At 34.4% G+C, this 18957-nt stretch overlaps 1 protein-coding gene and 1 long non-coding RNA gene across 2 annotated transcripts in view; one reads left to right on the forward strand and one right to left on the reverse strand.

The window, feature by feature from the left end:
* Window positions 1–1274: 1274 nt before the first annotated feature.
* Window positions 1275–18957, reverse strand: part of LOC136027908 (palmitoyl-protein thioesterase 1-like) — a 29835-nt gene continuing 12152 nt past the window's right edge. Inside the window, exons 4-5 of the mRNA XM_065705346.1 lie at window positions 7913–8068; window positions 1275–1776 (exon numbers count right to left, since the gene is read on the reverse strand). Of these exons, the coding sequence (XP_065561418.1) occupies window positions 1383–1776; window positions 7913–8068 (550 nt within the window). The 3' untranslated portion in view covers window positions 1275–1382. The remainder of the gene's footprint in view (window positions 1777–7912; window positions 8069–18957) is intronic.
* The window catches only part of LOC136027911 (uncharacterized), a 69638-nt gene continuing 55128 nt past the window's right edge, over window positions 4448–18957 (forward strand). The window contains exon 1 of the long non-coding RNA XR_010617688.1: window positions 4448–4539. This is a non-coding gene — a long non-coding RNA (uncharacterized LOC136027911). The remainder of the gene's footprint in view (window positions 4540–18957) is intronic.

Genomic DNA, 18957 nt, shown 5'->3' on the forward strand with positions numbered 1-18957 from the left:
GAAATAATTAATTTGTTTTGTTTCCGGTTATATTTATTTTCTTTACTCAAATAATTTGTATGAGAAAATGTGTATCAGACACCCTGTTTGAACTATCATGCTGTTCCAAAAAGGTCTTGCGATGACCATGGACTGCAACATAGAAGTGGCAGATTAGGCAATAGAAGTGGCAAACTGTGGCATTGAAGTGCAGCGACACTCATTGCCTGACACTCATTGCAGATGGACCCAGTTTGACTTCAGATGTTTGTTTGACTGTCATTCCACGCAAAGTAACGGTCCTGTGTCAATTCTAAATTCTAGGTTCGACCTGCCTAAAAGTATAGGAAGGCGTGCCTTGTTTACCTCTCATTCCAGGCAATCTAATGGTCTTATGTCAGTTTTAAATTCTTGATCGACCAGCCTGAGACTCTTGGCAGGCGTGACTTGCTAAAAGATAACAAACAAGTATTGATCCAATATGAGAGGCATGCTTACTCCCGCCGTTTATCCGTGCTATCTAACCAAACAGTTGGAAAATTATAGATTTCACCGTTTGCCTGCGAGTCCAGAGGACTTACTGGTCATGCGTCAATCCTATGACACGGTATTCCCCCTTTAAACTACAAGACGCCAAGCCTATATGGCTTGGGTTTCACTTGTTCGCCTGTGAGTCCAAGCAAATTTAGTTTCAGATTTGCTATAGGTCCAGTGAACATTGTCCGTCACGCATCAACCCAAAATCAATCTAAATCTTTCACCCTTTAGTTCTATGACTGTCTACCTTAGGTTCTGCCCTAGGAATGACGCATGGAGGGATGATAGATAGACTTATCAGTCAACAAATGAACTGATGATCATTTTTATACAATCCTAATTAGGGCTTATTCCAAATTTGCTTCTTACTTACTCGGACTATTTGTCTTGGCTTTTTCTATAAGTAGCCATGGTTTTATGCCCACAATTTTTTTGATTTTAATCAAGACGACCACAAGCCTCTTAATCTAACACTTGATAGAAGATTGAATATTTTGTCTCGAATTCATTGATTTTGCTTTTCTAATTATTTCGAGTAGCTTCGGCCTCCCTGGTTTAACTGATAGTTGTGAGCTATGTCAGCAGTTAACTTGCAGTTTTTACATATTTTTTTTTTTGGAAAAAGTTGCGTCAAGCCTATTCGTCATTGGCAAGCCATTTTTATATCTTCTTAAAACTAATGACTAGTAACAAAACAAAGAAAAAATAAAATAAACGCAAATTTTTTTATAACGGAATAAGCTACCAACTTTCTTAAATAACGTTTAATTTCGCATATATTCCATAATAAATAAGTCCAAAAATGTAAGAAAAAACATAAAATAGTCTAAAATATGTCAAAAGATAAATTAAATCGTTTTGTGAAGTTATTTGAAATAAGGTCGAACAATATTGGTTACGAACCACTCTTCACTAAACTGCAGATGGTCTCCATCGGTATCAAGAAGAACAAGACGATCCCCCATCTTTTTTAAACCAAGTCTATCTTCAATCCATAAAGAAGTTTCGTTTAATCTCTGAATGACAAGCGATCCAGGTTTATAATATCCAAACCATGAGGATTCTTTAGGCTGCACTGTTGTGTCGTTGTTAAATTTGACCAATACTAGTTTTTCAAGGTTTACTAAATTTTGTTTGTATTCTTGGTTAATGAAAACTTCATTGTTGATATCTGCCAGAAATTTACTCTTCTTCTTGTACGTTGGTTCATCAAGAGGGTCATGCCAGTATCCTGCTGGTGCCAGAATTCTTTGAACCCAACTACAAAGAAAAAAATAATAATGTTAAAAAAAGGGGAAAAAGATCCTCAACGTATCCAAAATTTTCACTTCAGCATAAAGGAGAGCGGCGGAGGTAGACGATTTTACGATCATAATTTTTATAAGTTTGAAGAGGCAGGGGTTCTTGTAACTAACTTCATTTTCAGGAATGTTTGAACTCCTCCAACCAATTTGTAGGCTAGATACTAAGAGTAATATTCTAATTTAGTCTCAAAATAGTTCCAAAATAGAAAAGATCGAAACCTAAATCAGACGCTCCAGGCAAATGTATTTCTGGAAATAAAAGGCACATGAGAGTTAAAGTGCTCGCACTCACTCTGGATTGACTTCAAAAACCCTTTTACCCAATGTTGGATAGTGTTGTCAGTAGTATATAATAAATTGGTCAGGATGGGACAAAATATGCATATACCGTAAACCTCTTTTGCATATGCCCTAAACCTCGCTTGCACATTCCAACAGGCACTAAATTTGCCTATACCCAAAACTTCATTCACATATAGCAGCCTGTAAATGCTTGATATTCAGTAATCCCCTTAAAAACTCTTTGAATAAACTTTTATCCGGGTTGAATGAAACCGGTTTACATTTTAAGAAGTTTTTACACTGTGTAAATATAAGCAGGATTGTAAATGTATTATATTAAAAGACGTCGATAATAGAATTTTAATATCATTTAAATTAAAAAATAAATAATTAAAATAAAAAAAACAGTAGCAAATTTGAAAATTCAAAAAAAAAAACCAACTAAAAATAAAAACAAACTTAAATATGAAAAAAAATCCATGTTTTTTGGCATGACAAAAAAGGTCATGCCAGTATCCTGCTGGTTCCAGAATTCTTTAAACTCAAAAGAAAAAAGAGTGTAAGAAAATAAAAATGAGATTCCATGAACTGCAATTAAGGTTTCCCACAAGGGAGAGCAAAAGAGGCAGTTGTCCCTGAAATGAATATGCCGGCTATACTTGTCGAAACTTTAAGAGGCAGGTTTTTTCGTGCAAACCTCATGCTTGGAGTAAAAAACCTCATGCTCGGGGTAAAAGCCAACCCCCTTCCCCAGCTTATGAGCTGGTAAGGATCTTCTGTTTCATCATAAATGCTTTCAAGATAAAGAGAGTTGCCACCTCTAAGAGCCCATTTTAGAAAACTTTAAGAGGCAGAAGTTTTTCGTACAACCCTCATCCTCGGGGTAAAAACCAGCCCCTCTCCCAGCTGACGTGCTGGTAAGGATATGAACACAATCTTCTATTTTATTGTGAACAAACTTCAAAATAAAGAGGTAGTTGCCATCCATAAGGGCCCAAATTGCAAGCTTAGGCCAAATATGTCTCTAAATAAAGAGATGTATGAATTGGATAAACCCACCCCAACCTAAGATTGATTTAAAGGATCCTTAATTCTATTAATTTCAATGAAATTTCTTAGGCTTCATGATAAAAAACGGTATTTTGTTGCAAAGCGAACTCTTATGATTGAAGACTTTAAATTTTTTGTTCTAACGAGGACTCTCATTATCCTAAAGCTGCTAGTTTCAAACGATCATCCCATCCTGTATATTGTATACATTATAACATATCGTTCTATTGTAAAATATAAAAAAATTGTAATATAATTCGTTATCAGTAAAGCACAAGTAGATAAAGCACCGGTGAGAAGGCAGGCACAAAAAGCGTTATTTTGCGTCTGTGAGGATTTGTTTCTGCGATCACAGTTGTGTGAGGACTGGAGAACGTAAAAAGACGTTGCCTACATAAAAAGATGTCGTCAATGTGTAAAAACAGAGACGCGTCAATGAAAATTAGTGTAGCCTAGATTACCTTGAATACTCTATAATGGTATGGATACCATCAGAAAGAATGGTATTTATTTTGGTAGTTATGATATTTATAAATGAATTACAGATTGTGAATGATAGCCCCCAAACTTTGTTTGCCCTTGTTCATTTTCCACAATGTCCATTGTTACAGAATTGCACGAAATACACAACAACCCCGAAATCTAAATTATGTGATTTTGATGATATCAATGGTTTCACCTTCATACCGAACTCAAGAAGATTGATTCAGTATTGCAAAAAATCATGTAATATTGATGGTATCACTGTTTTCACCTTTATACCAAATTAAAGAGGATCGACTTATCAATGCAACTGCTATTTCAAATGAAAATTTACATTTTACATTGTTGTCTTTATTTAGCATTCTATTTAGATAAGATAATTTTTTTTAAATGAATACAAAACACTTTCCAGCCCCTGCTAAGAAAGCCCCGAAGGGTTTGTTGGCAGCAGATGGCAGTCTTCTCTACTCTACATAGTACTACATACAAACATATAAACTACATACATATACATACAAACAAACTATTCTTTTGCAAGGAAAAATGATTCAAATACCACTAAATCGGTTCATAATCCTGCTCAATTATGGTATTCTATTACTTAGCTTAATGTGAATTCGTCCGTGGTATATGTCCTCGTTTTTCACATGCAAATTCATATGTTAGTATCCGTTAAAGGGATTTAGAGTCGAGAAGACAAAAAAGGAGTCTGTCATCAGAAATATTTAGTGCTTGACTAGGCTCGACCCTATATTGTATTATTTCGTCACGTTTCATGCTTTTAGCATTTAGTGAATATGCATATCATCTGCTACTGATTAGCCGTTCAAAATTTAGCCGGGTTAGATCTGCAAAGCTTCTTTACAAGATCTACTTGAAGAAAATGGTTTGATAATTACGACTAGTAAGTGAAAACATTTTGTTATTAAAGCTAAACAGCAAAATGTTATCTAGATTGTAGTTGTTTTACATTTAATCTGGTTCAAACGTTGTGCTAGAATTCCGTTGCGCGAAACAGCTTTTACAAGCCAGAGGTTGTTACAGAGGTGCTACAAGCTAGAGAACAAAATACAAGTCTAAAATATTCCACAATAGTAAATATACATAAATAAATTATAACAAGACTATTACAACTATTAAAGGCCAGAGGTTGTTACAGAAGTGCTGCAAGCTAAAGAACAAAACACAAGTCTAAAATGTTCCTCAACAGTAAATATACATAAATAAATTGTAACAAGACTATTACAACTATAAAAAGCCAGAGGTTGTTACAGAGGTGCTGCAAGCTAAAGAACAAAATACAAGTCTAACATGTTCCACAACAGTAAATACACATAGATAAATTGTAACAGGACTATTACAAGCATTACAAGCCAGAGGTTGTTACAGAGGTGCTGCAAGCTAAAGAACAAAATACAAGTCTAACATGTTCCACAACAGTAAATATACATAGATAAATTGTAGCAGGACTATTACAAGCATTACAAGCCAGAGGTTGTATACAGAGGTGCTGCAAGCTAAACAACAAAACACAAGTCTAACATGTTCCACAACAGTAAATATACATAGATAATTGTAACAGGACTATTACAAGCATTACAAGCCAGAGGTTGTTACAGAAGTGCTGCAAGCTAAAAAACAAAATACAAGTCTAAAATGTTCCACAATAGTAAATATACATAAATAAATTGTAACAGGACTATTACAACTATTAAAAGTCAGAGGTTGTTACAGAGGTGCTGCAAGCTAAAGAACAAAATACAAGTCTAACATGTTCCACAACAGTAAATATACATAGATAAATTGTAACAGGACTATTACAAGCATTACAAGCCAGAGGTTGTTACAGAGGTGCTGCAAGCTAAACAACAAAATAAAAGTCTAACATGTTCCACAACAGTAAATATACATAGATAAATTGTAACAGGACTATTACAAGCATTACAAGCCAGAGGTTGTTACAGAGGTGCTCCAAACTAAAGAACAAAATACAAGTCTAACATGTTCCACAACAGTAAATATACACAGAAAAATTGTAACAGGACTATTACAAGCATTACAAGCCAGAGATTGTTACAGAGGTGCTGCAAGCTAAACAACAAAACACAAGTCTAACATGTTCCACAACAGTAAATATACATAGATAAATTGTAACAGGACTATTACAGGCATTACAAGCCAGAGGTTGCTACAGAGGTGCTACAAGCTAAACAACAAAATACAAGTCTAACATGTTCCACAACAGTAAATATACATAGATAAATTGTAACAGGACTATTACAAGCATTACAAGCCAGAGGTTGTTACAGAGGTGCTGCAAGCTAAAGAACAAAATAAAAGTCTAACATGTTCCACAACAGTAGATATACATAAATAAATTGTAACAGGACTATTACAGCTATTAAAAGCCAGAGGTTGTTACAGAGGAGCTGCAAGAAAAAGAACAAAATACAAGTCTAACATGTTCCACAATAGTAAATATACATAAATAAGTTATAACAGGACTATTGCAACTATTAAAAGCCAGAGTTTGTTACAGAGGTGCAGCAAGCTAAATAACAAAATAAAAGTCTAAAATGTTCCACAACAGTAAATGTACATAAACAAATTGTAACAGGACCATATCCAGGTGGAGGGGGGTTCCTTACTTTCAGTTGAAAGAAATCGTTTTAAGTTAATTAGAAATTATTTTTTAAATAATGCTAGGAAATTCGATGCCCCCCTTCATAGCAATGTCCCATCACGCTAAAGTTTTTTAGTAATTCTAAAAGAATAATTTATTCTAATTAAACGCCTTTGTGATTAAGGTGTAATTCTTAAAGAATTGGAACAAAATTCGAACTTTACCGTTAAAACTATTACCGTTTACTATTACCGTTTACTATTTACTTTACCGTTTACTATATTTAATAACGGAACTTTACCGTTTACTATTTACTAGGAGGTGAGCCCCCTAATATGCGTAATAATTTCTGTTCGTTTTAAGTTTTGATGTTGCTCCTTGCTTTCAGTTGAAGAAACTTGTTTTTTTATTTAATTTTAAATAGGTTTCACTTCTTTTTATAAAAACTAGTCGAGTCCTAAAAAATATAAAGTTTGTGAATGTATTTTCAAAAGTGGAGAGAAAGAACCCTCTCCTTCATTCTTAATTCAAAATCACTCCGTAATATAAAAAATTGGTTGCTAATAAATAACGTCCTATATCTTTGTCTATAGAAAAGAGAAGGAAGTTAACTTTTCCCCCACAAAAACTCAATAGGTTGTAAAACCTGAAAAAGCAATTATGGCCCTTAATTTTAACTAGGTTTCCCTTCTATTTATAAAAACTAGTCGAGTCCTTAAAAAATATAAAGTTTGTGAATGTATTTTCAAAAGTGGGGAGAAAAAAGCCTCTCCTTCATTCTTAGTTCAAAATCACTCCTTAATATAAAAAATTGGTTGCTAATAAATAACGTCATATATCTGTGTGTGTAGAAAAGAGAAGGAAGTTAACTTTTCCCCCACAAAAACTCAACAGGCCGTAAAACCTTAAAAATCAATTATGGCCCTTAATTTAAACAAGCTTTCACTTCCATTTATAAAAACTAGTCGAGTCCTAAAAAAGATTAAGTTTGTGAATATATTTTCAAAAGTGGGGAGGAAGAGGGCTATCCTTCATTCTTAGTTCAAAACCACCCCTGAATATATAGAAAATGGCTACTAAAAATTAACGTCATATATCAGTGTGTGTAGGAAAGAGAGGGAGGTTAACTTTTCTCCAAAAAACCCAGTTTAGTTTTTCTGATTTTAGTGGCTAAGGGGTAAAAATTCGCCACTACTATTGTTGTTATCTTGTCATTATTCTTCTATCATGTGTTGCCAATCTATTGTTATCTTGTTATTATTCTTCTATAATGTGTTGCCAATCTATTACTGTTATCTTGTTATTGTTCTTCTATCCTGTAACTTTTATTTTCAGTGAGGTTTAATTCTATTTTTTTGGCAGCTAAGGATAGGTGTTCCCCAATCTGTTGTTGCAATCCTGTTATCTGTCTTGTATACTGTATAAATTTTTTATTTTTAACGCGAGGTTTGTTTTATAGCTAAAAAGTATAAATTCACCTATTCATGGTTACCTAGTGTTACAATTCTATCCTGTTGCACGCATCAAAAATGTATTTATATGCATTTTTGCTACGTTTTCACGAGTCAGACAAAATTTTGGAGGAGGGGGAAAAACCATTACATCCCCTGAATACACCAAAACCATATGTATTAAAAAATAAACAAAAACTTACTTGGAATAAGCATGGTTGAGAAGCCTTCGAATGTAGTCACAGTACTTTTTACTATCCCCAGGACATTTTGGAAGGCCATAAACACCTTGATGCTGACCTCCCAGAGTGACCAGAGTTTTCATTGGCGGATCAGAGCATCTCTGTGCCAGGCCCCGCCTACAAAGAGACATAAATTTTGAAGACTATCTATAGATATATATAATTAATGATAAAAATTTCAGCAAAGCAAAAAAAGGTGCATTTTCTTTGATTGTACATTTACTCGCTTACCAAGAAAAAGTCCGGGATATAAATTAGAGTAACGACAAGACAATATTTCTTCCATCTTCTACCACGGACAAATTAGATATGTTTACAGAGTACACACATTTTTACGTGTGTACGAAATTTTACGTCATGTACAGAGTACATGAAGATCTTCAGACTAAACTCTGAAGATCTTCATTAACGAACAAATAAATTCATTGAAAAAATTAATCATGTTCACAGAGTGCATAAAGTTTTTATAAACTCCGAAGGTCTTAATTTATAAAACTAAATTGAGAAAACTCGAAGCTCCTTGGATAAGTCACATACGTTCAGGGGGTACATAACTGTTTTAAACTCTGAAAATCTAGTTAGAACAATACATGGAGATACTGTGTAACATGAACATATTTATAGATGACATCATGAGGCATATCCAGAGTTTATTCCGATTCCAAAAGAAAATGACCATGCCCTCTTTATTTGCTATCACGGCCTGATGGGTCAGCTATAAAAACTTATGCATATACGATAGTTTTCTTATTATCAAATACTAGCTGTTGGGGTGGCGCTTCGCGCCACCCCAGCACCTAGTTGGTTGGGGCGCTTCGCGCCCCCCAAGCCCCCCACGCGCGTAAGTCGTTACGCGCCATATTAGTTACGCGCCATTGTAGTTGTGTCCCTATGTCCCACCTGTGAATATATATATATATATATATATATATATATATATATATATATATATATATATATATATATATATATATATATATATATATATATATATATATATCTATATATATAAAAATAAGTTGTCTGTGGATGGATGGATGGATGGATGTGTGGATGGATGTGTCAGGTGACGTCACCTGAAAAAACTGGATTAGGTGACGTCAAAACTGAAAAAACTAAAAAAAGGCAAAAACTACAAAAAAAAACTAAAAACTAATAAAAAAAATAAAAAAGCTAAAAAACTAAAAAAACTATAAAGGTAAAAACCAATAAAAAACTAAAAAAAAAACTGAAAAAACTAAAAAAAGGCAAAAACTACAAAAAAAAACTAAAAACTAATAAAAAAAGTAAAAAAGCTAAAAAACTAAAAAAACTAAAAAAACTAAAAAAAGGTAAAAAACTAAAAAAAATAAAAAATAAAAAAAAACTAAAAAAAAGGAAAAAACTGAAAAATAAGCTAAAATAAAGGTAAAAACCAATAAAAAACTAAAAAAAAAAAGGAAAAAACTAATAAATGACGACACTCAAAGAGAAAGCGACCAGGACAAAAAACTAAAAAAAAAGGCAAAAACTACAAAAAAACTAAAAACTAATAAAAAAAATAAAAAAGCTAAAAAACTAAAAAAACTAAAAAAAGGTAAAAAACTAAAAAAACTAAAAACTAAAAAAAAACTAAAAAAGGTAAAAACTAAAAGAACTAAAAAAGAAAAAAATAAATGACGACACTCAAAGAGAAAGCGACCAGGACAAAAGGAATGTTCGATTAGCAATCAACAAAGCACCGGGACACAGGGAGTATAAATGACGACCAGGACACAAGTAAAAAAAAAAATTAACAAAACTAAAAAGAAGGTAAAAACTACAAAAAAACTAAAAAGAAAAAAAAAACTAAAAACTAATAAAAAAACTAAAAATCTAAAAATCTAAATAAACTAAAAAAGAAAAAAAAAGGAAAAAAATAAAGGAGAAAAACAAAACTAAAAAACGAATGTATATACAGACCGGTACACCGGGATACAAATGACGACCGGGACACAGGGAATATAAATAACGACCGGGACACAGGGACACAACTACAACGGGGACACCGGGGGAAACAGGGGGATATAAATGACGACCGGGACAAAAAAACTAAAAAGAAATAAAAACTAAAAACTAATAAAAAAAACTAAAAAATCTAAAAATCTAAATAAGCTAAAAAAGAAAAAAAAAGGAAAAAAATAAAGGAGAAAAACAAAACTAAAAAACGAATGTATATACAGACCGGGACACCGGGATACAAATGATGACCGGGACGCGGGACACAGGGAATATAAATGACGACCGGGACACAGGGACACAACTACAACGGGGACACCGGGGGAAACAGGGGGATAACCTGACAATCTATTTATATGCAAAGACAATGGGACAGCAAAGAATGTTGTATATTCGCAAGTTTTACGTAGTTAAAACCATATATATATATATATATCTATATTCACAGGTGGGACATAGGGAAACAACTACAATGGCGCGTAACTATTATGGCGCGTAACGACTTACGCGCGCGGGGGGGCTTGGGGGGGGCGCGAAGCGCCCCCACCAACTAGGTGTTGGGGTGGCGCGAAGCGCCACCCCAACAGCTAGTATATATATATATATATATATCTATATATATATATATATATATATATATCTATATATATAAAAATAAGTTGTCTGTCTGTGGATGTGTGGATGGATGTGTGGATGGATGTGTCAGGTGACGTCACCTGAAAAAACTGGATTAGGTGACGTCAAAACTGAAAAAACTAAAAAAAGGCAAAAACTACAAAAAAAACTAAAAACTAATAAAAAAAATAAAAAAGCTAAAAAACTAAAAAAACTATAAAGGTAAAAACCAATAAAAAACTAAAAAAAAAACTGAAAAAACTAAAAAAAGGCAAAAACTACAAAAAAAAACTAAAAACTAATAAAAAAAGTAAAAAAACTAAAAAAACTAAAAAAACTAAAAAAACTAAAAAAGGTAAAAAACTAAAAAAAATAAAAAATAAAAAAAAACTAAAAAAAAGGAAAAAACTGAAAAATAAGCTAAAATAAAGGTAAAAACCAATAAAAAACTAAAAAAAAAAAGGAAAAAACTAATAAATGACGACACTCAAAGAGAAAGCGACCAGGACAAAAAACTAAAAAAAAAGGCAAAAACTACAAAAAAACTAAAAACTAATAAAAAAAATAAAAAAGCTAAAAAACTAAAAAAACTAAAAAAAGGTAAAAAACTAAAAAAACTAAAAACTAAAAAAAAACTAAAAAAGGTAAAAACTAAAAGAACTAAAAAAGAAAAAAATAAATGACGACACTCAAAGAGAAAGCGACCAGGACAAAAGGAATGTTCGATTAGCAATCAACAAAGCACCGGGACACAGGGAGTATAAATGACGACCAGGACACAAGTAAAAAAAAAAATTAACAAAACTAAAAAGAAGGTAAAAACTACAAAAAAACTAAAAAGAAAAAAAAACTAAAAACTAATAAAAAAACTAAAAAATCTAAAAATCTAAATAAACTAAAAAAGAAAAAAAAAGGAAAAAAATAAAGGAGAAAAACAAAACTAAAAAACGAATGTATATACAGACCGGTACACCAGGATACAAATGACGACCGGGACACAGGGAATATAAATAACGACCGGGACACAGGGACACAACTACAACGGGGACACCGGGGGAAACAGGGGGATAACCTGACAATCTATTTATATGCAAAGACAATGGGACAGCAAAGAATGTTGTATATTCGCAAGTTTTACGTAGTTAAAACCATATATATATATATATATCTATATTCACAGGTGGGACATAGGGACACAACTACAATGGCGCGTAACTATTATGGCGCGTAACGACTTACGCGCGCGGGGGGGCTTGGGGGGGGCGCGAAGCGCCCCCACCAACTAGGTGTTGGGGTGGCGCGAAGCGCCACCTCAACAGCTAGTATATATATATAAAAATAAGTTGTCTGTCTGTGTGTCTGTCTGTCAGGTGACGTCATGTTTCTGTGTCGACTGACGTCATGAAGTTAGTTGTCGTCATTTTTGCTATGACGATGACGTCATTAACGGTATTTAAGACATTTGTTCACGAAAAAATGTTTAATTGTAAAATGACTGAAGAACCTACAATGGCAACAGCCGAGGAAGCTGCTCAAAGAGTTTATGCCAAAAAACTTGCTGCTGATAGAGAAAGTAAGAAAAGAAAGCGTTCCGAGGAATCACAAGAACAGCAAGAAAACAGGCTTGCAGCTGATAGAGAAAGTAAGAAAAGAAAGCGTGCCGGGGAATCACAAGAACAGCAAAAAACAGGCTTGCGGCTAAAGAACGCAAAACCGCGCAGTTAGATGAAAATCCACCTGGACAGCGAGAGTCAAAACATATCAAAACTGAAAATGATAGCGATGATGATTGGGTTTGGGATTTTGACTTGGATAAGGTCATCAATGCCTACCAGATTTAAGTTAAAAAAACAAAGGTTCGTCGATATATACTTCATAGTGACGCTGAAAAATAAAGAAGAAAAAGAAAACTGAAAAAAGAAAAAAGGTAAAAAACTAAAAAAAAAAGAAAAAGAAAAAACACTCAAAGAGAAATTACAGACCGGGACACAAATGACGACCGAGACAGAGGGAATATAAGTGACGACCGGGAACCTCAAAGAGAAATTACAGACTGGGACACCCGGACACAAATCACGACCGGGACACAGGGAATATAAATGACGACTGGGACACAGGGACACAACTACAACGGGGACGCCGGGGGTACAGGCGGGATATATAAATGACGACCGGGACACAGGGATTGTTCGAATAGAAATTACAGACCGGGACACCGGGACACAAATGACGACCGGGACACAGGGAATATAAATGACGACCGGGACACTCAAAGAGAAATTACAAACTGGGACACCGGGACACAAATGACGACCGGGACACAGGGACACATCATTAGAATAATGAGGTATAGATCTGAATACGGATTGTTTTTCCCATGGACAATTATATGTTGCATGTTCAAGAGTCAGTAAACCTGACAATCTATTTATATGCACAGACAATGGGATAGCGAAGAATGTTGTATATTCGCATGTTTTACGTAGTTAAAAACATATATTTATATCTATCTCTATTCACAGGTGGGACACAGGGACACAACTACAATGGCGCGTAACTAATATGGCGCGTAACGACTTACGCGCGCGGGGGGGCTTGGGGGGCGCGAAGCGCCCCACCAACTAGATGCCACTAGTTGGCCATCCCAACAGCTAGTATATATATATATATATATATATATATATATATATATATATATATATATATATATATATATATACATGTTTTTAACTACGTAAAACTTGCGAATATACAACATTCTTTGCTGTCCCATTGTCTGTACATATAAATAGATTGTCAGGTTTACCGACTCTTGAACATGCAACATATAATGGTCCATGGGAAAACAATCCGTATTCAGATCTATACCTCATGATTCTAATGATTGCCCTTGAGCTTTGTTGATGGTGATTGCTAATCGACCATTCCCTGTGTCGCCGTCGTCATTTATATATCCCCCTGTGCCCCCCAGCGTCCCCTTTGTAGTTGTGTCCCTGTGTCCCGGTGGTCATTTATATTCCCTGTGTCCCGGTCGTCATTTGTGTCCTGGTGTCCCAGTCTGTGATTTCTCTTTGAGTGTCCCGGGCGTCATTTATATTCCTTGTGTCCCGGTCGTCATTTATATCCCCCTGTGCCCCCCGGCGTCCCCGTTGTAGTTGTGTCCCTGTGTCTCGGTCGTCATTTATATTCCCTGTGTCCCGGTCGTCATTTGTATCCCGGTGTCCCGGTCTGTATATACATTCGTTTTTTTAGTTTTGTTTTTCTCCTTTATTTTTCATTTTTTTCCTTTTTTATTTTTTTTTCTTTTTTAGTTTTTTTAGTTTTTTATCTTTTTTAGTTTTTTTATTAGTTTTTAGTTTTTTTATAGTTTTTACCTTTTTTAGTTTTTTTTTTACTTATGTCCTGGTCGTCATTTATACTCCCTGTGTCCCGGTCGTCATTTGTGTCCCGGTGCTTTGTTGATGGTGATTGCTAATCGAACATTCCTTTTGTCCCGGTCGCTTTCTCTTTGAGTGTCGTCATTTATATTCCCTATGTGCCGGTGTCCCGGTCGTCATTTGTGTCCCGATGTCCCGGTCTGTAATTTCGTCAGTTGAAAACACGACGTCAGTCGACACACAAACATGACGTCACCCGACAGACAGACCCACACACACACAGACAACTTATTTTTATATATATAGATAAAGTGAGCGAAAATAGTCATAAACAAAAAGAGAAAACATGGAAAGCGAAATATTTAAGTCAATAATAAAACACAAAGAATTGCAAAGTAACACTAAACTAGATACTAAATAGGAACTAGACTAGAACTTAACAGAATCCTTTCAAATGAAATCTTGATTTGACAAGAATACCTCGATTTTTTGTATAGCTACAGTAGATGGTTCTAAGGCATTCTCCCCCCCACCTACGAAAAATACTCCCCCTACCGCCGTGGAAACTACCCCCCGGAAAATATCCCCCAACCGTGGAAAACATCCCCCAACCGTGGAAAATAAGATTTTCCAAATTTGAAAATTTTATTTGAGTTTTATTTTGTTTTTTTGTTTCGTTGAAAAGTGCTAAGGAAAGGGAAAAAGAGTAATTTACATACAATAAAAACCTTTGAAAGGATAATTGCTTTGGGAACCCAAAATTTGTTGTTTATATTTTTACGGACGAAAGCGTTGTCAAATTTCACAAGTTGATTTTTTTTTATCTCACAAGGGTAAAACTAGCTTAAACCACCATTAATAAATAAATGACACCCAAAACGAATAGAAATTACAACAAATAAACTAGTCCAACTCAAAACGAGCAAAAATTAAAATGAGTAGGGCCGATAATCCCCATGTCTTCTCAAGGCCAGAACATAATATGCACTTCGCTAAAAAAAAAATAATAACCGTGTGTTGTCAGTTTAATATAAATGTTCTGATATTTATTTTCTATAGTCTAAATACTTCTTTATTTAATTGAAGTAAAAAAAGTGAAAACATTTAAAACATATTTTGTTTTCAGTAAAAGTGCAAATTATGTTCTGGTCTAGAGAAGGAGTGGGGGTTGTCAACCCTACTCATTTTAATTTATGTTTGTCTTGAGTTTGATTCGGTTATTTATTGTAATTTCTGTTAGTTTTAGGTTTAATTCATGTGGAAAATTATTTGAATTTATTTCTACTCATAGTTGGCTTAATGCAGCTCTTTACTATTCTTTGACAAATTTGTTTTCTCAGAATTTGTTTTTTAGTTAATTTCTTTTATTGACATAATCTTGTTCACAGAAAAAAATTAGATCTTATTTTTTCTATTAAACTCCATAGTTTTTTACTTTCAAGATCATTTGACTTTATTTTTTTCTTATTTTTGGTTCAGTCAGGTTCTTTACTTTTCTTTATAAAAACTTGTTCCGTATGCTTCTCATTAACAAATACTACATTTAAGTAATAATTTTTTTTTACAAGTTTTTCAACTGAAAATAAGGAGCAACATCAAAATTTAAAACACACAGAAACCATAATGTATATGAAACGGGTTTCCTCCTCCTCAAGACCTCGCTCTTTACACTAATTCTTTTGCATTTTAAAACAAATCTTATTCTAATTACACGGTCACTGTGTTTCAGGAATAGTTCTTAAGGGATAAGGATAGTTCTTAAGGGAACAAAAATTCAAAACATTAGCGCAAAGACAAGGGTCTTGCGGAGGGGGAACTCCTTTCTTATAGGTAATAATATCTGTTCGTTTTAAGTTTTGGTGTTCCTCCTTATTTTTAGATCGAAAACTTGTTTTTTTTTAATTTAAATCATGATCATTTTTTAAATAATACCGATAAATCTGGGTCCTTCTCCGTTAAAAATTCCGGTACTTGTGTATTATACGCCACTCACAAGTTTACGCTGTGTAAAAATCGAGAACAAACCGGTTTCTTTGTTAGTTTCTTAGTTACTTTAAATTTTGGCTATATATTTACACGTTAAGAGGGGGGTAAAGTATAGCGGGTCTTCATACAAAACCTGGTAGGTACAACTATTCTGCATATTAAGAAGTAAGAATGGTTTTCTCACTTCAAACAGTCCAAATACTTGGCCCAAATATAAAGCCCAAATTATATATTTCCCATCTATTCTGTCACTTGTCTTTTTCTTGTATAAAGCTAAGCTGAAAGAAACTCACGAAGAAACCGGTTTATTCTTGATTTTTACACTGCATGAACTTGAATGAGTGGCATAAGTAGTGATTGGGGTTATACTTCGCGTGCCGCTATACGCCTACCACAGAGAGTGAAGAGTCCCTTATATCTAGGTAATACTTCTGCCATCACTATAACCCTTTCACAAACAGTGAGTAGCCCCTTTGCATCTAGGCCATACTTTGCCTGCCGCTATATCCTTTCATTGTTTCCGGAAAATTTTGGCATCATTCCTATGACCCTCTTATCGCATTGACACGCCCGGTAAGCGTGATAATCTAGTCTTGCATTCGAGATAACAGTTTTTAAGAACCAGCATTTGATTACCAAGAATACTGTTGCGGCACTGCAACAGCCTCATATCGTAAATGCCACATCTCCATGTTCTAATGGAGCGCTTCTGACCATCTGGCGGGTATTTCGCTATCATTTTGGCTTATTATCAAAAGTTGAAGTGACCTTGAGGTGACAAAGATGTCCTATCAAAGAAGTTTTGATATATATTCTATAGATCTTTTTAGTACTCTAATGTTATCGAGAAAACTGGTTCTTTTGATGGTCAACGATGCCTACTTCGCTTCCGAGGTGTGGTAACTAAAGCCGGCCAGGTATCCTTTTTGTAATGTAATGGTCTCGAGTATACTGGTTTTCCATTACCGGGCTTGCACATGAGTTTGGATCCCCATGTTCCCTTCCAGGATCCCCATATTCCCCTCTAAGGCCCAATGTCCCCTAACCTTTTGCCCCCTCCTACTTTAAAAAAATTGAATTTTTGAAAAATTTTGAAGTTCAATTTTTTTATCTCTGAATTTTTCTTTTTTTGTCTTGCAATTTTTGGGTTTCGAACTTAGATATTCTTTAGCTAGAAAATTTTTCTTAGCTTAGAATTTTTGTGAACTTAGATACATTTTTTTGACTTTTTTATATCTTAAAATGACATGTAATCTTTGCTGAAAATGATTTTCAATTCGTTTTATGCGGCCACACCTGTGGTACTTTATGGTTGGTCATCGATAGTTATTGGTTTATTGTATGTTTTCGATCAATACTGATTATACACTGGAAGGATAAACACTTACGTATTATTTTAAAAAGCAAAGAGAAAATAATTCAAGAAAGTGTGACTACATGACAGAGTTGTCGTAGTATTGAATGTTGACAAGGACAAATATTTGAACTGCGAAACAGCGTATGCGAGCATTGTCATGGCAGTGAGAGATTAAATTTCTTTGAAGTACCGAAAATATTCAAATGTGAAAGTGGTGGATATACCAGAGTAAAATTACCACGGATGATAGTGCTTAATGATAGTGCATGCCTAAAACCAATCGTTGATCACGAGGGCCAACTTCATGCTCACAGCGCGGGCAATACGTTACCTGTTGATAAACCCAATCGCCACCTTTCGGGTACCAGAAAAGGCGGCGGTGGTTTTCCATTACCGGGTTTCCGCATGTGTTTGGGTCCTCATGTTTCCTTACGGGGCCCCAATACCAGCCTCCAGGACCCCAATGCCCCTACCCTCCAACTTCTTCCCCCCCGCAACTTTTTGACCCCAACTTTTATGAAATTTGGATTTTTTAAATTATATTTTTTTAAACTTATAATCTTTTTAACTTAGAATGTTGTTTTCGAACATAGAATTTTTTTTAACTTGGAATTTTTTACGATTTTATTTTTTAGCTTAAATTTTTCACCTTATTTGTCATGTCTTAAAACGACATGTAATCTTTGGTGAATATGGTTTTCGGATTCGTTTTATTCGGTCGCTCCCGTGGTACTCTGTGACTGGTCATGGACAGTAGTTAGTTTATTGCACTTTTTCAATCAATATTAATTTTGCACTGGAAGGATAAACACTTACGTCGTATTTTAAAAAGTAAACATAAAAATAGTTCAAGAAAGTATTTCTGCTCAATAGATCTTGTCGCAGCAGAGAATGCTGACAAGGACAAATATTTGAACAGCGAAACAAGAACTAAAGGCAACATCATTGGAAACGTATGAGAGCCTTATCATGGCAGTGAGAGATTGGATTTCTTTGGAGTACCGAAAAAATTCAAATGGATATACCAGGGTAAAATTTCAAGAGACAGTGCTCAAATATAATGCAAGCCTAAAGCTGAAAGCCGATGATGAGGGTCAAGTTCTTGCTCAAATAACGGGTGATACGTTAACCGCTGATAAACCCTATCGCCATCTTTCGCCAACACCAATGTACTGCTGCAACAATGTAATAAATCATATCTTTTCTCAGAGCCGGAACTGTTACCTGTGTAAAAGTAATTCGGTAATAGAGAGTGAAATCCAGGCAAAATATAAAGGGCAGTCGTAGATAACATCACCAAGAAAATTGAAGACAATTCAATTAAAAATAAAACATCACTGAACGTTAATAGTATCATCGCTATTTTACCTACAGATACTATCGTTGGACAGAATAATAGCAATGATGAAAAAGTGAAGATGGAATACTTTAAAGAAGAGTATGTGAACATGGTAGAGTTATCATAGAATTGAATGCTGACAGACAAATATTTGAACTACGAAACAAGCACTAATGGTGACATCATTGGATATCTATGTGAGCTATGTCATGACGGTTAGAGAATAAGTTTCTCTGGACTAACATGAAAATTCAACATTACTGATGGTGGATATACTAGAATAAAATTTCCAGAGATGATTATCCTTAAAGATAATACGTGCCTAAAAGTAATATGCGCCCGCACGCCTACTGAA

The sequence above is a fragment of the Artemia franciscana genome, chromosome 6 (assembly GCF_032884065.1).
Source record: "Artemia franciscana chromosome 6, ASM3288406v1, whole genome shotgun sequence".
Taxonomy (NCBI): Eukaryota; Metazoa; Arthropoda; class Branchiopoda; order Anostraca; family Artemiidae; genus Artemia; species Artemia franciscana.